At 35.6% G+C, this 23,864-nt stretch overlaps 1 protein-coding gene across 1 annotated transcript in view; it reads right to left on the reverse strand.

Moving 5' to 3' along the window:
- The window catches only part of DYNC2H1 (dynein cytoplasmic 2 heavy chain 1), a 388,661-nt gene that overhangs the window by 186,359 nt on the left and 178,438 nt on the right, over positions 1–23,864 (reverse strand). Inside the window, exons 66-70 of the mRNA XM_068988126.1 lie at positions 19,280–19,443; positions 17,195–17,314; positions 16,510–16,644; positions 13,105–13,248; positions 8,414–8,503 (exon numbers count right to left, since the gene is read on the reverse strand). Coding sequence (XP_068844227.1) covers positions 8,414–8,503; positions 13,105–13,248; positions 16,510–16,644; positions 17,195–17,314; positions 19,280–19,443 — 653 coding nt within the window. The remainder of the gene's footprint in view (positions 1–8,413; positions 8,504–13,104; positions 13,249–16,509; positions 16,645–17,194; positions 17,315–19,279; positions 19,444–23,864) is intronic.

Below are 23,864 nucleotides of genomic sequence, written 5' to 3' on the forward strand. Positions count from 1 at the left end.
CACAATAAACTGTGGAAAATTCTGAAAGAGATGGGAATACCAGACTACCTAACCTGTCTCTTGACAAATCTGTATGCAGGTCAGGAAGCAACAGTTAGAACTGGACATGGAACAACAGACTGATTCCAAATAGGAAAAGGAGTAGGTCAAGGCTGTATACTGTCACCCTGCTTATTTAACTTATATGCAGAGTACATCATGAGAAATGCTGGACTGGAAGAAACACACGCTGGAATCAAGATTGCCGGGAGAATATCAATAACCTCAGATATGCAGATGACACCACCCTTATGGCAGAAAGTGAAGAGGAACTAAAAAGCCTCTTGATGAAAGTGAAAGAGGAGAGTAAAAAATTTGGTTTAAAGCTCAACATTCAGAACATGAAGATCATGGCATCTGGTCCCATCACTTTATGGGAAATAGATGGGGAAACAGTGGAAACAGTGTCAGACTTTATTTTTGGGGGGCTCCAAAATCACTGCAGATGGTGACTGCAGCCATGAAATTAAAAGACGCTTGCTCCTTGGAAGAAAAGTTATGACCAACCTAGATAGCACATTCAGAAGCAGAGACTTAACAATGATTTTATAAAGAGGAAAACAATAATTCAAGAATAAACTTAAAAATATAGTTTACTGACAGAGAAAGAACACATTATTTCCAATTATACAGAAGCAAAACCAAGAATAAATTTAATCAAGCTTAAGAATTTTCTGAATACTTGTTTAAAAAAAAAACTGTCAATAACCAGGGTTTAAAAATAGTTTGTACCTACAATATCCTTGGATCTACACAGCTCATGAGTCAGAAAATGTGGGTATTTTATGTTAAGTTAAATTTATATCAGTTTGCTTGGGATCTGTTACAAAATAATTAAATATCAAGAGAATACATAATAAGCAAAATTTCAACTGATCATCTACATAATTAACTAGCTGAAAGAAAAACAGTAAGAAAAGTAGGCCACTGGATGATACCACCATGCCAGCACACACACTCTAGTCAAAATTCTAAAAGAGCCTATTAGAACAGGATTAATACAATATGAGGGAATCTCAAAGTTTACTTTAAAGCTGATAAAAAAAAAATCACATTTCCAGATATAATGGTTTGTTTTAATGACATCCTATTACCAAGACATCTTTGACATCATGAAAAATGGGTTTGAATTGCAGCTACAACACCTACTATATCTGAGCACCCTAGAGAAAGGTTAGATCTCTATATTTTGGTTTCCTCCCTTATAAAACAGAACTGCTGAAGGAATCAATTAACAATATGTTAAATACACTTAGTTCCTGGAACACTGTAAATTTTAAAAAGCGACAGGTAAAAACTACCTGCTTTACAGTAATAAGATATACTACATAATATTGGAAAGGAAATTTATTTCAAAAATATTTCATAAATCCCATAAATCTCAGAGACTAGTAAGAAGTGAAAAGTATTATTCATTCATTTGATTTATATTTTACAATATTCATTTCTTTCAAATATGTTTAATGAATAGATGTTACCATATGAAGAAAAGTCTTGTTTTAATCTCAAAGTTGATACAGGATAGATCTTAGGCACTCACAAGTGCCTAAGTTTGTGCCTGAACATAAATCATACATTTTTATAAAGCAGTCCATGCACATTCACCTATACTTCCAGAAATTCTAAAGTGTTATACATAATACTAAAAGTTTTTAGTTTATCAGCGCAGAAGTATCTAAATTATCAAGAGTCATTTAATAGTCACAGGTTATATAGTTTCTAAACATGCAACCAGAGAATTTCCACATTTTATTTTAAGAAAACTCTTTTTAATAGGAAAAATGCAATTCAAATTAAATGATATGTAAGATAAATACAATCATGACATGCTATCAATATTCAAAATCAATGAACGAGCAAATTCATTTGAAAAAAGAGACTAGGTAAGCTGTATAAGCACAAGCTTAGAAGCACTTTCCTTGAAAAAATTTCTATTCATTCATCACCGGACAGTCTTCCTAAACCATTTCAGATCTTATAGACATACTTCCACGAGGACAGGGAAACACCAAAATTCATATACTCCCCGCAAATTTCCTTAAACTCTTTTGCCTACTCTTGCCCAGCAGAGTTGGAAATTATTTCACTTTCCTACAAATTCCATTATTTTGTATCTATTCCAAGCAATAAACTGAGATGAAGAAATGATGTGTAAAGGTATTAACTTGGACACAGTTTTGCTACAATCATCATAAACACATTTGGGGGAGTCAAATGTGTTGCTTATCCTAGAATTGTCTAAAGTACTTAGGTTATTAAAATAAACACTTTTGACCTCATGAAGAAAAAAAAAGAAAGATACAGCAAATAATCAAAACTGAAAGTACCAGACAATTTTCTCCATTTGGCTTATAGTTTATTAAAATTCTAAATTTTCTACTACAAGTCAATCATTTTTCTGTTCCAGGTCAAAATGCTTTCAATTCACTGTGATGTGAATAATAACAATCCTCTATTTCAAGAGTAGATTGTTGTCACATTACCACCGCTAACACGACAACAAAATGAGCATGAGAGAAGCTCTGGCACTCAGTTTAATGTGACGCTGACTGCTAAAAACCCCCAAACTTTCACTCAAATATGAAACTGTTTCCATACTAAGTAAGCTTAGAGTGCTAAATCTTCAGAATGTTTTACCACCTCATTTTTGTAATTGCTGTGCTTTCTGCATTTTTATTCACCACTGAAACTATGGAATGCTGAACTCACTATGAATAGATTTAATATTATTCATACAAAAATAAGGATTTTACAAAACAGATATTCCATCATCAATTAAAAACCTGTCTTAAGAATTATAAACTACAGCCCTTTTTAAAATAATTTCAACTGCTCACAACAAAAAATATTACTCAAGACAGCTAATGAAAAATTCCAGTTGGGTACTAAACGTTAAGGATAGTAAGCCTATAACCCCTCTCGTAGTGCAACAAAATGCTGGCTTTAAATCATGTTGGCACTGAAAAGCTTACTGCATCACTCTCTAATTACATTATTAAAATAGGACAAAAAGGTTCAGATCTCATCAGTAAATATAATGTATCACTAAAAGTAAAATAAGAACATATATTCCCTGGAAAATACAAACAATTACAGCTACACTCAGGAGGACTTGCTGGGCCCAGAGCCCAGGGCTGCTGCGGGCACTGGCCCTCTCTATCCCTCGAGTGCCCTTTAGCTTTTTCACACTCCCTCCTAGGGTCAGACACTACAGCATGAAGTGCTGTACCAGGAGCCCCTACCCTCTTGGTGACAGCATCAGCAGCAATCAAGTAACTCCATGCTTCACTATCCCCGACCAGTCACCACTCTAACCACCCCAGGCCATCCCGGGGCCGCCCACAGCTTGGGGCTCCTGGGTGCACTGCAGCAAGGCCTCTGGCGGAGTCAAGAGAGACAAGAGCAGCCAGAGCAGGAAACCTCAATGCACATCGACTGCTGAAGAGCAAATGTGTGAGGACAGATATTCAGACCAGCCCTGCTGGACATGAAACTGCATTGCATTTGGCTCTGGTTCTGAGATGAATCATTAAGTGAATGAGGATGGCGGAGTCTCTGGGAAAAGTCCTTCTGCTTAGGGAGGAAGAGAGGTAAGAGGAGAGAACACAAGTTCAGGGTATTCCTAAACTTGGTCGGGGAAAGGGAGGGGAGAGGGCTAAGGGAGGAAGGGGGACAGAACAGGCATTTTAAAACACACACTGACAACATGCACGAACCTTGAAAACATTATGCTAAGTGAATAAAGCAGTTACAAAGGACAAATACGTACCTGACTCAACTTACACGAAATACTAAGAGCAGTCAGAGTCATAGAAAGAGAAAGTAGGCAGTGGTTGCCAGGGGCTGGAGGATGGGCAATTGTTTATTGGGTAGAGCATTCCAGTTTAAGACAAAAAGTAATTATGTAAATTATATAATACAGAGATCAAAAATAAATCAATGATTAAAAATAAAATATTAAAAGAGTAATTAAAGTAGACATTCTATAAAGCAAAACTTATTCTTTAAAACACAAATAGGCAAATATGGCAAGTAAGGAAGGTAAAAAATAAACAACTTTAAAAATAAAGGGACTCTCCAGAGTCTTCTCCAACACCACAGTTCAAAAGCATCAATTCTTCGGTGCTCAGCTTTCTTTACAGTCCAACTCTCACATCGATACATGACTACTGGAAAAATCATAGCTTTGACTACAGGAGCTTTGTCGGCAAAATGATGTCTCTCTTTTTTAATACACTGTCTAGGTTGTCATAGCTTTTCTTCCAAAGAGCAAGCATCCTTTAATTTGGTGGCTGCAGTCACCATCCAAATTGATTCTGGGGCCCAAGAAAATGAAATGTGACACCGTTTCCACTTTTTCCCCATCTATTTGCCATGAAGTGATAGAAGCAGATGCTATCATCTTCATTTTTTTAATGTTGAGTTAGTTCTAAGCCAGCTTTTTCACTCTCCTCTTTCACCTTAATCAAGATGCTGTTTAGTTCCTCCTCACCTTCTGCCATTAAAGTGAATTTTCTAGCTTTTTCTATGATCCAGCAAATGTTGGCAATTTGATCTCTGGTTCCTCTGCCTTTTCTAAATCCAGCTTGAATATCTGGAAGTTTTCAGTTCATGTAATCCTGAAACCTAGCTTGAAGGATTTTGAGCATAATCTTGCTAGCATGTGAAATGAGTGCAATTGCATGGTAATTTGAACATTCTTTGGCATTGCCTTTCTTTGGAATTGAAATGATAATTGACCTTTTCCACCCTGTGGCCACTGCTGAGTTTTTCAAATTTGCTGGCATCACTTTAACAGCAATATCTTTTAGGATTTGAAACATCACAGCTGGTAATCCATCACCTGCACTAGCTTTGTTCATAGTAATGCTTCCTAAGGCCCACTTGACTTCATACTCCAGTATGCCTGGCTCTAGGTGAGTGACCAGACCATCATGGTTATCTGGGTTATTAAGAGCTTTTTTGTTTAGGTCTTCTGTATATTCTTGCCACCTCTTCTTAATCTCTTCTGCTTCTGTTAAGTCCTTGCCATTTTCGTCCTTTGCATGAAATGTTTCCTCAGTATCTCCAATTTTCTTAAAGAGATCTCTAGTCTACCCTATTCTATTGTTTTCCTCTATTTCTTTGCGTTGTTCACTTAAGAAAGCTTTCTTGTCTCTCTATTATTCTCTGGAACTCTGCATTCAGTTTAGTATATCTTTGTTTTTCTCCTTTGCCTTTCAGTTCTCTTTTCTCTGCTATTTGTGAGGCCTCCTAAAACAACCACTTTGCCTTCTTGCCTTTCTATTACTTGGGGATGGTTTTGGTCACTGCCTCCTGTACAATGTTATGAACCTCTGTCCATGACACTGGACAGGCACTCTGTCTACCAGATCTAATCCCTTGAATCTATTTGTCACTTCCACTGTAGAATCAAAAGGGATTTGATTTAGGTCATACCTGAATGGCCTAATGGTTTTCCCTACTTTCTTCCATTTGAGCCTGAATTTTGCAATAAGAAGCTGATGATGTGAGCCATGGTCAGCTCCCAGTCTTGTTTTAGCTACTGTATAGAGCTTTTCCACCTTTGGCTTCAAAGAATATAATCAATCTGATTTTGGTACTGAGCATCTGGTGATGTCCATGTGTAGAGTCTTCTCTTGTATTGTTGGAAGAGGGTGCTTGCTATGACTGGCGCATTCTCTTGGCAAAACTATAATTACTTTAAATGTAAGTAGACTAAATGCTCCACTTAAAGGCTGTAGAGTGGCTGAATGAATAAAAAAACAAGGGCCATATATATGCTGCCTACAAGAGACTCACTTAAGAACTAAAGACAAATAGACTACATTGAAGAGACAGAAAATCTACTCCATGAAAATAAAGCTGAACTATCTTTAAAACATAATTTTACAGACTTTAAAACAAAGACTGTAACAAGGGACATAAAGAGACATTGTATGTGTATGCTAAGTCTCTTCAGTCAGGTCCAGCTCTTCACGATGTTATGGACTGTATGTAGCCTGCCAGGCTCCTCTGTCCATGGGATTCTCCAGGCAAGAAGAATACTGGAGTAGGTTACCATGTTCTCCTCCAGGGGCTATTCCTGGAGGAATATCCCAGGGATCGAACCCACATCTCTTGTGTCTCCTGCATAGCAGATGAGTCTATACCACTAGCACCACCATAATGATAAAGGGATCAATCCAATGAGCAGACATAACAACTGTAAATTGTTATTTAAAAAATGGACAGATGATTTAAATAGACATTTTTCCAAAGAAGACAAACGATTTCAACAGACACATGAAACGATGTTCAACTTCACTCACCACTGAGGAAAGACCAATTAAAACCACAAAGAGATACTACCTGACATCTGTCCAGAATGGCTGTGATCAAAAAGACAAATAACGAGAGTTCACAAGGATGTGGAGGAAACAGAACCCACACTGTTGGTAGGATTGTAAATTAGTACAGCCACTATGGAAAACAGTATGGAGGTTCTTCAAATGCTAAAAAATAGAACTGCCATAGGATAGTGCAATTGCACTTTGGGGATATTTTTCCAAAAAAAATAAAAATATTAATTTGAAAAGACACATGCTTCTCTATGCTCAGTGCATTATTACTTACAATAGCCAAGACATAGAAGCATCCTGAAGCATCCTAAGTGTCCATCCAAAGATGAATGGATAAAGAAGTGTTGTATATATATATGGGGTGGGGGGAACATGCTCAGTTATGTCCAACTCTTTGCAGCTCCATGGACTGTAGCCCATCAGGCTCTTCTGTCCATGGAAATTTCCCGGCCAAGAATACTGGACCAGCTTGCCACTTTCTTCTCCAGAGGAGCTTCCTGACCCAGGGATTGAACCTGTGTGTCTCTTGCATCTCCTGCATTGGCAAACAGATTCTTTACCAGCTGAGCCACCATTTGGTATATATGTGTATGTATGTATACATATTTGCATATATGAATATGAAGAGAGAAGAAACAGACTATAAGGACATATCGAACATTAAAGTGATTTACTCTAATGAAGGACTGAATTGGAGGAGAGTGCCTGGTGTGCTGCGATTCATGGGGTTGCAAAGTCGGACATGACTGAGCGGCTGAACTGAACTGAAAATAAGTGTTTACAGATTTTTCTATATGGCTCATTAAATTTGAAACATTTTATGTTTTAAATTTTGTGTAATTAAATTTTACAAAGTTTTATATGAGGCAGTGGATTATAGAAAATGTTTAAATATCTCGTGAACCTATAACCAATGAAGCTACTGACATATCATCCTTTTATCTAGGATCATAACCAGTGACAAAATGGGCTTTGAGATTATTCTCTTACAATTCCTCCTTTTATACAAACTAAAATTGAAGGCTGAATGGCTGATTTTTAGAATGACAGTAAGCTATGAGTCCTTTCAAAAAGATATATATATCCACAATTTTCATTAGAGAAGGAATTCTGCAGAAATGCTCAACTATAATTCTTTGAATTTCCAATAACATTCCTTGTCAATAAACTCTTTGAAGGGTTTATTCTGTCTAAAGTAAACATCTTCAATAAACTCACTCTAATCATAAAAACTACTATCTCGTGCTGAAGAATATAAAAAGTATATCTTTTTCAAGATCTTCTAAGAAGTCTATATAATTGGACCACAGTAACTCTATTTCTCTCTCATAGTTAACTGCCTTTACAAAGTGCTTTTTTAAAAATCATGTCTCAAGCTATTCCCAAGGACTGATTTTTTTTTTAATAAAATAGTCCTATGTGAAAACCTTCTGTATTTTCTATAATATTCTAAAATTTCTAAAAATAATTCATTGTTTATTCCTCTGGTTGCCTTGCAATTTGAAGACGTCTATGACAGATTTCCTTCAAAACACAGAATCATGTATTAGTTTACCTTGTAACGCAGGGAAAGTTTTGTTCCCCAGCCCAGGGGACATCCGGCAGTGCTGAGGTATTTTTGATTGTCATAATGGGGAAAGGGAATGCTAATGGTACCAGAAGGTAAAGGCCAGAGGTGACATTAATACCATAACATGCACAAAATGACCCCCCACAACAAATAACTATGTGGCCCAAAATGTCCTGAGTACTAAGACTGAGAAACATCTGCTAGAAGATGATCTACCTAGGCCACCCTCGTTCCCTCCCCTCTGGTCACTGACAAGTGCAGGGCTAAGCCAGCTAGTGAAGCTGTCACTCTTCTCTCCACTACATCCTGAGTACTCGAAGACATTCTGCAAAAATATCAGAAATGTCAATTCTAATACCTTTCCAGTAGGTAAAAGGATGTACAATTTAATATAACTTAACCTAATACTGTATTAAATAAAGGTTCAGGCAATATTTTATAAGTGAAAGACAATATTTCTTACCTTAAATAGACAACGACATATATATTCATAAACCATATGTTTTAATGAGTTGATAAGAGACTTAATCCTCTGTTCTGTATTTTCAGAATCCTGCAGATGACAATTTGAAAATTGAGAAACCATTAGGAAACTCATGAACACTTAAAAGGTACCTCACAGTTTAATCATGCTTATAAACTGTTGTTCCACACTCAAAACTGATTCTGGAGCAATTATCTTTATCAGTCAGACTCAAGGGACTCAACAAATAAATGTACTAAACTTCTACATTAACACAATAAAAAACTTATGCATTTTTTAATGTATAGAGTTGAAGCTTTCAATAAATGAAAATTATAATCAATTATAATATGAATTGAATTTGGCCTACCATTTTTAATTTCTACTGGCATTAAAAATACTGCATCAACCTGGGTTAAATTCATTTAATGACCTGTATTATAATTACCAATCCAGTCTCAAAACAGTATGACCAGAACCATACTATAAAGAATTTTCTTATCCCCAGCATAAGAACCTAAATAATCTTAAATCTTGCTCATCTTTCATGAATTTGAAATTTAAGGTGTCATAATTCGTATGTTTTAGTTTTTTACCTATTTTTGTACTTTCACTATATATGATTGCCATAATTTGAAAAATATCACTAATGGCTATTTTATTTGATTAATGAAAAATGGCTTGGGTTAGGAATAGTGGACAAGGATGGTATAAAAGTTGGCCTTTTCCCTAACTGTAATATGAGTGTTATACCTCACTTTACTGAGGGTACATTTGGAGAATACATGCCTTGTAAAATTCAATCCTGGTATAACATTTAGACAAAACTTGCTTACTTCCTTATGATGATAACAGACAAGAAAATAAAAAAAAGAAAAAAAAACAAGCAAAATATTTAGAGAAGTACACCCAGAATGAGAAATAAACTGTGTGAAATTAGCAGAAAACATTGTGACCTGGTACACAGATATATCAAACATAGCTTTCTGACCTTGGTTTCAAGCTTCTGGTTAGTAGCATGTTCTAACCAAGAGAGTTCATTATTCACAGCTCACATCACAAACACTCTTGTTAATTCTACTATTTAATAACAAAGATCATATGTGAAATTAAAACTTGGATCCACTAAAAAACAAGCTAATGTGAGACAGAATACAGTACCTACAAGACAGAGTAGATTTTCAAAACAATGGAAAACAAAATTTAAGATTATATTACTTTTTTAAATAAACTCAAATGCCCACCTAAACACACAGGTGCAAATACACATACATACATATTCAAAGGTAAATGTTATTCAACAGCCATATTATCACAGAACTATTGTCACTGACAAAATACCAAGCTATAAGCTTTTCTAAACAGTATAAAATAATCAGTATTTTTATTAAATTTAGACCTTGTAATGTGTTTTTCAGTTCTTATATTTTATGTGATCACTGAATTTTAACACAAATACCTTTTTACTAAAAGATAAAAATCAATTTTAAATGAACTTTTTACTATACACTCTCAAGTTTCATACAAAATTATTAATGCAAAAGAAGTATAATATAAATGACTCTTTAGTTTTACTTGTTGACATAGTAAATTAGAAATAAGATCAATATGTCATGAATGAGCTCTCACAAACTTCACACTATTGTTTTTGTAAAACTCTTCTACCAACACAATATTATAAATAGTATAACTAAAGTTAACAATTAAAATTTAAAACTTTTTAACACATTTAAGTATTCTGCAGCACAACTCTGCAACCTGAAACCTAGTCTTTGTCCAAAGGACATTATGAATATATGTGGGAGAAATGCTTATCTTATTTCCCAGGAGTAATACAATAGATTTTACTAAAAACGCCTACCTCCAAAATATAAGTTCTTTGTCAGCTGTCATTTTATTTCAAATCTGAATGTAAGAACTTTAGATGATTTATTTTAGTGGAAAAGACATTAGTAAACCTTAATCACATACTCAAAGATTTTCTGAAATAATTTATTAATGAAAATATTAATAGCCCCGCCAATGAAGACAATACTTTTTCTTGATTTATGCTCCAGTATATCACCCGTGCAACTAGAAAATGCCTGCCATATGCTAAGTCTGCAGTAAATATTAATTGAATGTCTTTCCTCAGAAAGACAGACTTAAGTAAACCTACTTCGATATGAAATTTTGCTCCCTAATTTATCTAAAAGAATAAATTATTTGCACCCAAAATATAATCCTAAAAATACTTATATTAGTGTTATATCAAACATAAAAACTATAAAAAACAATTTGATGAATTTGGTTTCATAAAAAATATTATTGAAATAAATTAAAAGCAAACAATAAGCCTTAAATATTAGTAACATATGACAAAGATTTAATGTCCTTAATATATAAGAATCTCTTATAAATCAAATTTCAAAATACTAATACAACAGAATATTAAAAAATCATAATTCACCAAAGAAAAAACACAAATAATCTGATTTCTACAAGTGATTTTACCTTACAAATGGCTAAAGACTTTCAAATATAGTGAAATATTTTTCAATTACCTAATAGGCTAATTATTAAAAGATATATAATATCCATTTTTGCTTAGTGAAAGTGTTAGTAATTCAGTTGTGTCCAACTCTGTGCAACCCTATGAACTGCAGCCTGCCAGGCTCCTCTGTCCATGGGATTCTCCAAGCCTGAATACTGGAGTGGGTTTCCATACCCTTCTCCAAGGGATCTTCCCAACCCAGGAATTGACCTGTATTCTGGTTCTCCTTATTGCAGACAGATTCTTAACCATCTGAATAAGGAATGATGGAACAAGGTCCCTGTTGTTGTATTATTTTAATACACCAACAGCATATATTTCCAAAGGATGATTAGACACTATTCGTCTAAAGACTTACGTATATGCATTTTTGTCCCAACTATCCAAGTCCAGGAAGTTAACTAGGAAAATAATTAGAGAAACAAAACACTAGGGAAAAACAATCCTATAAGTGTCTAGCTATTTTAAACACAACCCACAAATTCTTTGACGTCTGTCAGGAGGTGAAGTCCCTTTCCCCTTCTTAAATCTGGGCAGGCTCTGACTGCTTCAACCAAAAGAATACAGCAGAAATGACCCAAGGTTGGGTTATAAAGTGGGAGGTGGGAGGGGGGGTTCAGGATTGGGAACACGTGTACACCCGTGGCGGATTCATGTTGATGTATAGCAAAACCAATACAGTACTGTAAAGTAAAATAAAGTTTTAAAAAAATTAAAAAAAAAAACCCACAATTCAGTTTCTGCCTTTTCCACTGGAATTCATGTTTGGTATCTCAGTGTGCACTATGAGAAACTCACCTACTCTGCACTGTGAGAAAACCAAGCCTCATGCAGAGGTGCCACAGTCTGCAGCCCGCCATCAGGTCCACCTGCCCCCATCACCAGTGGGCCTCTCTGAACCCACTCCCTCTCAGTTCCTCCCAGCCGAGCCCCAGGCCCTGTGAGGCAGCCGTAAGCCAGCCCTGCCGGGCCCTGACCAAATTCCCCACAGAATCGATTAGCATAAAAGGAACACTGTTTAATCTGCCAACTTTAGCTGTAAACACATATTCAGCAGAGACAACCAGAACATTCCATAGGAGGTAGTTAAATAAAGGATACAACTTCAAAGGAGACGGAAATGGCAACCACTCCAGTACTCTTGCCTGGAAAATTCCATGGATGGAGGAGCCTGGTAGGCTACAGTCCGTGGGGTCGCACAGAGTCAGACACAATTGAGCAACTTCACTTTCTTTCTTTCTATTTCCTTTTGGAGAAGGAAATGGCAACCCACTCCATTGTTCTTGCCTGGAGAATCCCATGGACAGAGGAGCCTAGTGGGCTACAGTCTATGGGGTTGCAAAGAGTCGGACATGACTAAGCAACTAACACACACACATACAGCCTCAAAAGTTCTCAAAAACATTGTGTAGGTTTATATTTATGGACATGAAAATTGTGTACAATATATTTTTAAAGCACAGTATTATACCTTTTGGGTAAACTTGTGTGCATTTTTTAACATATTCCCTCCATTAGAATACAAACTTGATAAAAGAGTGTATATTCCTGTATTTCCATTTTCTAGAACAATACCTGTAACATACTACAGTCTCAAACAATAAGTGTGTGCTCAGTTGCTCAGTCGTGTCCGACTCTTTGCAACCCGATGGACTGTAGCCCATTAGGCTCCTCTGTCCATGGAATTCTCCAGGGAAGAATCGCTTTGCCGTGCCCTCCTCCAGAGGATCGTTCCAACCCCAGGATCAAACCCAGGTCTCCTGAATTGGCAGGCAGGTTCTTTACTGCTCAAATGGGAAGCCCCCAAACAACAAGGGTGTATTATGAAATTTTAAATGTTGTTTCCCCCAGGTAATGAGATTATGTGGTTAATTTCTGATCTTTCAGGTTTTTTTATGATCATCTTAGAACATAATCATTTATTAATTTATAATCATAAATCATTTCCATTAAGAGGGGTGTCGCATTGGGACAGTTTGTTAAAAACACAAAATGCAACTAAGGAACCAACTTCTTTTAAATATAGTTTAAAGGTGTTATATTTGGTCTTGTGAAATGTAATTCTAAGCAACTTCACTCAAGAAATTATTATAAATTTAGCACCTAATAAAGCAATCTCTCTTATTCAGTCTCAGCTATAGGGTAACCACCAGCATACCTGTTTGTTTTGCAGAGCTCGCTGGAAAAGTCGGAGAAATGAAGCCAAGCTAAAGCGATACATGTTGTTAATTTTGGACAAGTCAGAGATAATGAAGTACATCTTGCTGGCACTCTCAGCCAGAGGGAGATAGGCATCCCGCTCCTGTGGAACAACGCAGGGTGGAGGGGGGATAACACCTTAGTACCAGTGCTCACGGCCACCTGCAGGCTCCTGTGCACATCCTTACTCTGCCAACACACAGACAACGAATACAGATGAACCACAGAAGCCCACAACTCAGACATCATAATCCAGCTTTTATATTTTTACACTTTTATACTTTTATGAAACTACATCAGTGTATTCTAAATACATCTCTACTCTGATTACAGAGCAGTACAAGGGATGGTTTTACTGAAGACCAAGAACACTTGTATTAGGAGAAAGAGGTAAACACCTGTATTAGGGTAAGATGAAATGGTAAACAGCTGTGATTAGAGGCCATGTCGGTCATGTGAGACAGCATGGCACTACAGCTATCCCTGAAGTGGAGAAAAGTCAGAACAATGAATGTAGCATGTGGGACTGGTACCAAAAGAATACTGATGGATGCAGAGGTAGAGAAGACTGCAACTGCAGGTCCACATTAAGATAATAGAGCACCTAGCATTGCTCAACGTAAGCATAAAATGAACCAATAAGCACAAGGGCTTTCGTTCTGACTGATGGTAATGGATGATAAAGATGAAAGAATCATAGGATTAAATGGCCTTGAGGTTATGAATGGAACTCTGAGAAAGTTATCTATGTTACTCTGATCAAAGAAACAGGATTACAAATACGATATTGGCAAAATTATGTGCGTGACTCAGGGATGCCTGTTCAGAAAGAGAATGCACAGAAAGGTCACAATCCTTCTGGTAGAGAGTGACAGTTATGACATCTGCCATTTTAGTAGTGGTAGAGAAGGTGGGATGACTAGTTTGAAAAGAGGCTCTAAGCCTGTTCTAATTCTGGTTTCAACAGAGCGCTTTCTCAAGGGAAGAAAGAAATCTATGAATGTGCAGAATTTGAGCAAGAACTGAAAAACACCTAAAATAAAATTTGGAAAAGTCGTTCAAGGAAATAGGAAAGAATTAAAGGATGTCAGCAAGGGACCACGTCAGGTTGGAGACTGAGAATTCACAGTATCATTCATCTTTATTGCTTTTCCTCAGCAGATCTCTGTCACCAAATGTAGGAGAAAAAAAGATACATTGTACTGATACAGCGTTGAAATTTTACTCTAGGAAATGTTAAAATAATAAAGTAAAAAGGATTTTAATTATTTATTTATAAGAAAAGAGTTCAGTCATCACATTCGTAGGGTAGAGGATGAAAAGGGAAGAAAGATGTTTTTAATGTAACAATAACTTTTAACTCTTTTATTGATATACTTAATTTGCCTTAACTTGAGAAAAGTTTCAGGAATGGCAAAGATGCTCTTTAACAGCCAAAGAACTAAATAGACATTTCTCCAAAGAAGACATACAGATGGCTAACAAACACATGAAAAGATGCTCAACATCACTCATTATTAGAGAAATGCAAATCAAGACCACAATGAGGTACCACTTCACACCAGTCAGAATGGCTGCGATCCAAAAATCTGCAAGCAATAAATGCTAGAGAGGGTGTGGAGAAAAGGGAACCCTCTTACACTGTTGGTCGGAATGCAAACTAGTACAGCCACTATGGAGAACAGTGTGGAGATTCCTTGAAAAATTGCAAATAGAACTGCCTTATAACCCAGCAATCCCACTGCTGGGCATACACACTGAGGAAACCAGAATTGAAAGAGACACGTGTACCCCAATGTTCATCGCAGCACTGTTTATAACAGCCAGGACATGGAAACAACCTAGATGTCCATCAGCAGATGAATGGATAGGAAAGCTGTGGTACATATACACAATGGAGTATTACTCGCCATTAAAAAGAATACATTTGAATCAGTTCTGTTGAGATGGATGAAACTGGAGCTGATTATGCAGAGTGAAGTAAGCCAGAAAGAAAAACACCAATACAGTATACTAACACATATATATGGAATTTAGAAAGATGGTAATGATGACCCTGTATGTGAGACAGCAAAAGAGACACAGATGTGTAGAGCGAACTTTTGCACTCTGAGGGAGAGGGAGAGGGTAGGATGATTTGAGAGAATGGCATTGAAACATGTATACTATCATGTAAGAAATGAATCGCCAGTCTATGTTTGATGCAGGATACAGGATGGTTGGGGCTGGTGCACAGGGATGATCCAGAGAGATGATAAGGGGTGGGAGAGGGGTTCATGTTTGGGAACTCATGTACACCTGTGGTGGATTCATGTCAGTGTATGGCAAAACCAATACAGTATTGTAATGTAAAATAAAGTAAAAATTAAAAAAAAAATAGTCACTAAACACAAAAACACGTTCAGTTTCAATTTCAGTACAAATTTAGAGCAAAGGTCCGTCTAGTCAAGGCTACAGTTTATCCAGTAGTCATGTTTAGATGTGAGAGTTGGACTAAAAGAAAGCTGAGCACTGAAGAATTGATGCTTTTTGAACTATGGTGTTGGAGAAGACTCTTGAGAGTCCCTTGGACTGCAAGGAGATCCAACCAGTCCATCCTAAAGATCAGTCCTGGGCGTTCATTGGAAGGACTGATGTTGAAGTTGAAACTCCAATACTTTGGCCATCTGATGCGAACAGCTGACTCATTTGAAAAGACACTGATGCTGGGAAAGATTGATGGTGGGAGGAGAAGGGGACGACAGAGGATGAGATGGTTGGATGGCATCACTGACTCAATGGACATGGGTTTGAGGAGACCGGAAGTTGGTGATGGACAGGGAGACCTGGAGTGCTGCAGTCCATGGGGTCACAAAGAGTTAGACATGACTGAGCAACTGAACTGAGAACCCTAGTGTGCATGAGTGCTCAGTCATGTCTGACTCTTTGCAAACCCATGGACTGCAGCTCACCAGGCTCCTCTATCCAAGAAATCCTCCAGGCAAGAATACTGGAGTTGGGTGCCATTTCCTCCTTCAGAGGATCTTCCCGACCCACGGACTGAACTTGTGTCTCCTGCATCTCCTGCATTGGCAGGCTAATTATTTACCACTGCACCACCTGGGCTTCCCTACAACTCTAGACAACGTGCCAGAAATCAGTGACATTCAGCAGGGGACAAAAATGACCAGCACTCTTTATCCTTGATACACTCAACATCTATCACCCTCTCCATAATAACAAGAATTAGACCCAAGGACCTGGCATTTTTGAATAGCTTTCTTTTTTGCAGTCATCATTCCACTGAAGTCTCGATACTATGATTTTTATCATATTAACATGAACATTTAAGAAAACAATATAAGATCATAAAGAAAATATTTACTTGATCAAGAGAAATTTGGAGTTTGTAAGATTCTTTAAGTGACTCCTGAATAAGTGCACTGCTTGCTTTTGTCTGATTCAAAGATTCAATCAAATCTTTATTTTCCAAAATATTACCTTGAGACGTGGCAAGTGTCTGTAGAAAAATTAATAAAATAATATGAACATTATTATATATACTAAAATGATCAAATAAAGGAAGTCCAAGTTAACTACTATTAATTTGATGACATTTATGGGAACTTATGTACTTTTAAAAGAATTTCAATATTTTACAGGCTTGTATATGAAAAGATATTGCAAGTCACTAGATGATACTATATCATTAAAGCATTGTATATATATTAATTTCATCAATTTAATAAAAATAAAAACCACTTAAAGTTACAGATCAAATCATAATCTCATGCTACTCAGAATGTTGTTCTGAGCATATAATTAAACATTAATGAAATACAGTATAAAGACAGTATTAGTTAAAAATCACTTGTCTTAAACATTACTCCCAAGTCTCATATTCCAAGATAGCTACCCTTTTTCTGTTTGAATTTTGATTTTAATATATATAGATATTCTTCTGATATAACCGAAAACATGCTGAAGGTATTATAACCTTTAAAAAAACAGCATTTGATTATCATCAAAATAATATAATATGATCAACATCCTGAATAACTAAATTTTACCTCTAAAAGAGATTCTTCAAGCTTAGCTAACTGTATTTTCTTATCTTCTTCTTGTTGTAATAGTTTTGTTTTCTGTTCCTCTAAATCAGGTTTCTCATGTTGAATAGTTAATGCCAAAAGCTATATAAAAAAGTTAAAAGGGCCAAGGTTATTTTAACAATAAAGATTAAGCAAGACAAACCAAAGTGAAAACTTCCCACAAACAGACTTTATGTTGGATTGGATATTACAAATATACTACTCTGTACACTTCATTCTTTCTGGTTAAACATATGAGACACTGCCACAATTATTTCTGACAAAAAAGGCAAAAGGAATAGTGAAGCTAACTGATAAAATGTCACATATTATAAAAACAACTGTAAGAAATTGCATCACAATGTATCAACATCTAATATTTAGTTCTTAGATTATATATAAAAACTATAAAAGCTAACTTTTTCATGGTAATTAGTCACAAAAATAGATAAAGAGATATCTTACTTAAAATCAAAATCACAATGAGATACCATATCATACCTATTAAGATGGCTACAATTAAATAATAAATGATGAATAATAATAAATATTGTAACTGTGTAAAAAGAAAAACCATCATATACTACTAACAAGAAACTAAAATTGTGTAGCTACTTTGGAAATTTTTTTTCTATTCCTCAAAAATTTAAACATATTGTTACCATAGTGAAAATCACTCAGTCGTATCCGACTCTTTGCAACCCCATAGACTATATGACCCATGGAATTCTCCAGGCCAGAATACTGGAGTGGGTAGCTGTTCCCTCCTTCAGGGGATCTTCTGAACCCAGGCCTCCCACCTTGCAGGCAGATTCTTTACCAGCTAAGCCACTAGGAAACCCCAAGAACAATGCAGTGGTAGCCTATCCCTTCTCCAGGGGATTCCTTCCCAACCTAGGAACTGAACTGGGGTCTCCTGCATTACAGGCAGATTCTTTACGAGCCAAACTACCGGGCAAGCACTGTTACCATGAGACACTGATACCATAAGACCCAGAAATTCCACTAAAAAAAAAAACACTGAAATGTAAACTTTCAAGGGTCAATCATATGCTACATGAGCTGAATCTTAATAAAGTTGTTGAAGACTGCTATGTCAAAGTCTTAAATTTAAAACTTTAAAATAGGGAATGACATTTGCATGTCATAAAATATGCTAATTTAAAATCTATTGTATAAACATGTTCAAATAGTTCTCATTAAAGTAATACCTATATAGCACTTTTTAGCAATTATGGTGGAGATCTTTTATATAGAGGAAGCCATTCTGTCAAATTCTGCCAACTTTTGAGTAATTTGGACTTTGTTTTATTTATGACAAGAATCATCAAGGCTATCAAAAGACACTGTTGATGAAAATATGCAGTGAGTCATCTAATATGGTAAGAATAATATTCAAAAGGAGAGCTTTAAAAAATACAATAAAATAAATAAAAAATCACAGCAAATATATATGCTACCATTTCAATCAAAAGAAAAAATATATACTATTGTTAAGTGAGTAAAAAAACAAGATGATACTAAAAAATCAACAGGATATTTTTAAAAAGGAAATAAAATTAGTAACTGAGTGTGTAAGCAGAAGTCTGTACATGAAAATTATTTTGCAGTTTATGCAATAATTATAAAATGTAATAAGCCATACACAGAAAAAGAGAATTCAAACATACAAATGTTCCAGTCAAAAACAATGTTGGATTTGGAATCAGATACTCAACTAGCTGAATAAGTCAACTAAATGAAATTTTAACACTAAAACTTCAGTTTTCACAATTAAAAAAAAATAAAGTTACTAATCTTAACGTGTATGATCCTTCCATTTCTCAAATTCTAACAAATATAAGTAGACTGTAAAATTAAAGTTTTACTGGAAGAAGTAGCAATTTGACATTAGCAACAAATATATAATTCTAACACTAATGGACATATATTTCCAAGTATATTTTCAAAATCATGAGTTTAAATGCTAATCAGTGTAACAAAATAGCTTCTCACTCAGAGTATTTCACAAGTATACAAAGAAGATTTCTACGATTTCTAAGGCAAATTATGACTGTCCACATATACCTGTCCTCGTAATCCACTTCTTGTTGTAGTAAAGTTAACCTCAGTAACAATGGAAGCTGCATCCGGTGGAATAAAGGGATTTGGGCTTCTTGTTGACAAAAACAGGCGAAACTCTTCATTATAGTCGATAATTTTGTCACCGATTTGTACCACATAACGTGGTCCTATTTTTTAAAATGACATAATTAGCTGGTCTGAATATGCTGTATTTTGCTACATGACATTAAAAAAGACAATTTTTTTAGTACTTCTAAATAGTTTTTACTACAGGCTTTTCAATACAGTCCAAAAGACAGCAACAGTGAGGCTACCCAAAAGACCGTTAACAAGAATGCTCTACTAATCAGTCAGCACTTAGGCAAACAAGGATAAATAATATTTATTAAGACAATCCTAGGATATTGAAACATCGAAAGAATATCTACTTATATCTAATATGTGCTCAGTTATGTACAACTCTTTGTGACCCCCATGAACCCTCTGTCCATGGGATTTTCCAGGCAAGAATACTTACTGAAGTGGGCTGCCATTCCCTTCTCCAGGGATACAGTTTTAACATTAACTATATGTTTCATATTATCAAATTTTCTGAAATGTTTGATTATAGATGACAAAAATGGAAATGCTTAATTATTGTCTACTTCAAAATTTATCAGTTTCAAAGTATTTATTGTGCTAGTATTTAAGATGTAACACTTAAAAACAGAATGACTGGTAAAACCTGGAAAAAACAACATATCAGTAATTGCAAAGAATCCATTATTAATGTCAAAAAGAATTTATTCAGACTATCATGCACAGGAGCTTTGCAACAAGTGAAACTGAGAAAAAGTAAACTTCTGCCTCATAAAGAAGCTTTTTATATTCTAATATAAATAACAATTATTTTAATTATATATCATATACAGAAAAATCAATCAAATATTACACCCATTATTTATGATTTCAACTGATAAAAGTAACTAATTTTTTAGGTAAAAAAACACACATTAGCAAAGATTATTTTCTAATGTTACGAAAACCAATGTAAAGAATTTTTGAGAATCCTAGAATAGATTTTAAAATTTTACTTAACTTTTTAAACTTAACATGAAAAGAATTCAAAACATAATTTATGAAAGAGGATATTCAAAGGATCAAAAAAATCAAAATAATATTGAAAGAAAAATACAAATTTAAAGAGTCAATGTAATAACTATATATCAAATAGAATGATTCAAAACAAAACAAGCAGAATAAATGCAAAAAAAAAAACTAATCTAAAGACATCAGAGTAAAATCAATGAAAACCAATTACAAAGAAAAGTTATACATTATCCAGAGAAAAATGATGTATCACTTACAAAAAAGCAACAATAAACCAGCAGGCAATTTCTCAATAGGCATAAGCTAGAATAAGATGCAATAAAAACCTTAAAGTGCTACAGAACATAGCTGTCAACCTAGAATTGTTAGATACAGAGAAAAAAATATCACTTAAAAATGAAAAAAAAATGCTTGTTTCAATAGATCTGCACTAAATGAAATGATAAACGAAATTCTTCAGACAGAAAATAATAATCCCAGCAGAAATGAGACAATGGAAACACTGGGAGAACACCATAAAGGTTAAACATGTATAAATACAGATCTTAAAATCAGTAATTATAACATCATATGGAGCATGATAATGCAGCACAATAATGATGCAAAAGCAAGTATGGGGTGTATGGAATTAAAGATCATAGAAAAGTGGCCATCATTTATCTATTAAAGTTAAGCCACAGACGCGTATTGTTATACACAGAGTAGCCATGAAAAACAAACATCTGATTAAAAATCAATCAGGCTCCTTAAAAAACAGTATTAGTTATTGCAAGAATTGGTTAACTAAATTATACATACAAAAAAGTAAGATTGTCTCATGAATAGAAATTAAAAACCAAATGATACACTATTTATGAGAAACACATTTTATAAAGAAAACCAATAGAAAGCTGAAATAAAAGAATTCAAAAATATTCCAATACCAATCTTCAAAATTAGTGTAATTATTCTAACACCAAATTCTAAAACTTGAGATATTTCTAGAGTCAAAGGACAGTTGATAATGATAAAGAAAATAACCAAACAGAAAGACAGCACATATCAAAATATGTATGTACACAAACACGTAGCTTCAAAATATTTAAAATAAAAATTGACAGAACTGAAAAGCAAATCCAAAATCATAAGAGACTTTTTTTCTCAATACATAATAGGGCAAATAGAAGTAAAAAGTAAAGATACAGAAAGTATAAGCATTACAATTAACAAACATTTATGAAAATGAGCCAATGCCAGATCATAAAGAAAACTTCAATAGGACTTAAAAAACTGAACACTTCAGAATAAGTTTTCTGACCACAATGGAGTTACGCTAGAAACTGATCACAAAAGAATACCTAGCAAATATCCAACTCCCTGGACATTAAATAAAAAAGCATTACGTAACTTATGAATTTTTAAAAAAACACAGATCAAAACTTGTGGTATAAAGCTGAAGGACTTAGCAGAAAATTTATAGATAGAAATGACTATGTTAGAAAAAAGAAAATATTGAATTATCAATGCTTTTTATTTCTATTTCAAGAATCTAGGAAAAAAGACAACCAAACAAAATCTAAGGAAAATATTAGGAATAAAATCAATAAAAAACAAAAATTGAAAATACAATAGAGAAAATTAACAAAGTTAAAAATTGATATCTGAAAAGTCAATAAAACTGATACACTGTTATCAAGACTGACCAAAGAAAAAGAGAAACAAAATATCATTACTGATAAATGACACATTATTGAAAACCTCACTGAAGTTTTAAAGTTACAAGAATATTACATACAGATACAGCAATACATTTGACAAATTAGATGAAATAGACAAATACCTAAAAAAATTAACCTAAGTTGACATAAACATAATACAAACAAAACAACATTAACCCAGAGATAAGAAATCCAAACAGTAAAGGAGGAGGATGCAGAAAACATCAAAAATATGTCTACATGTGAAACAATCCTCACTGAAAACCAACTGCAGCAGAACTAGAAGATGTAAAAACACAGATTTGTGTAAAAAGGCATGGGAAGTGATCAGGTCTATAGCTGTGCCCCTAAGAGATGACTCAGAAGAAGAGGGATCATACAGGCAGAGCTCCTCCCAAGGGAGTAGGTGGTCTGAGTCACAAACCATGCAAAGGTCTTGTCCAAAGGTCTGACACTGAGAAATGAGTCTCCGTGCTACCTGCTGGGACTAACAGGAGGACCGTGAGCAGCCTGGATGCTGTTCACAAGGAGCCACAATACATGCCTGCTTACTGCTAAACCAGAGGGAGAGAAGGGACTAAAGCTGCAGGGGTAGCTGACTCTGTTCCTATGAAGGCTTCAGCGCATACCCCAATCCAAGCCTACAACCGCTCAACTGGGGTAAGGGCTGCTACAGATGAGTAGAAAGCTCAGCTGGGAAAAAGAAAACTCAGACCTAAAGAAACGTCTGAGCAGGGTGCTACTGCTGCTAAGTCACTTCAGTCGTGTCCGACTCTGTGCGACCCCATAGACAGCAGCCCACCAGGCTCTCCCGTCCCTGGGATTCTCCAGGCAAGAACACTGGAGTGGGTTGCCATTTCCTTCTCCAATGCATGAAAGTGAAAAGTGAAAGTGAAGTCACTCAGTCGTATCCGACTCTTAGCGACCTCATGGACTGCAGCCTACCAGGCTCCTCCATCCATGGGATTTTCCAGGCAAGAGTACTGGAGTGGGGTGCCATTGCCTTCCAGCTATTACAGGTACTTACACAGGCAGCACCTCAGAGCAGCCACAACTTCTGTCTCTGGTAAGACATCCACAATTTGTACCCAGGCCAATACCAAGGGCTCATCCAGCCCCTCTTATCCAGGCATGGCTCCCTTCCTGGAAAAGGAGGCTGATGCCGATCAGGGAGGGAACACACTTAAAGGGGATGGAACCAGCTCAGACCCAACCTCCAAAACTTCTGCTCCAACCACTTGGGAACAGGCCCTATCCCCTCCAGAGCCAGTGATGGCCACGGAGCAGAAGACAAGCCCCAGAAACACCTGGCTGTGAACGAACAACTCCATCTCCAGCCTAACCTACAAGGCGACAGCTGCCAGCAAACCAGAGGAAAGGCAGGTTTGGGGTTTACATCAGTTTCAGCGCTCCCACGGAAGCCTCTAGGCACAAGCAGACTGCAGAGGGACACTCCTGCACAAAGACAGCCACTAGATACCACAACAGAAGCAATGCAAGCCCACCTCCAGAAACAAGAAAAATCTCAAATAAGCAACCTAATCAACCATCTGGAGCACTTAGAAAATAAAAAACAAATAAAGCCCAAAGTCAGTAGAGACTTTGAGGAGGAACTATACCTTATTCTTCTTTTGGATCAATACATATTTGAAGCGATTTTTGAACTGCATAAATTTGAGGAGAAGTACATTCTATTCCTATTATTTTTATCTGTTTCAACATCACTATGCAGAAATGCAGTTTATATTGCTTAGATTAAGAACACAGGGATATAAATGAACTTGGACCCAAGCTTTGCTTTA

The sequence above is a fragment of the Capricornis sumatraensis genome, chromosome 16, assembly GCF_032405125.1.
Source record: "Capricornis sumatraensis isolate serow.1 chromosome 16, serow.2, whole genome shotgun sequence".
NCBI classification, from domain to species: domain Eukaryota; kingdom Metazoa; phylum Chordata; class Mammalia; order Artiodactyla; family Bovidae; genus Capricornis; species Capricornis sumatraensis.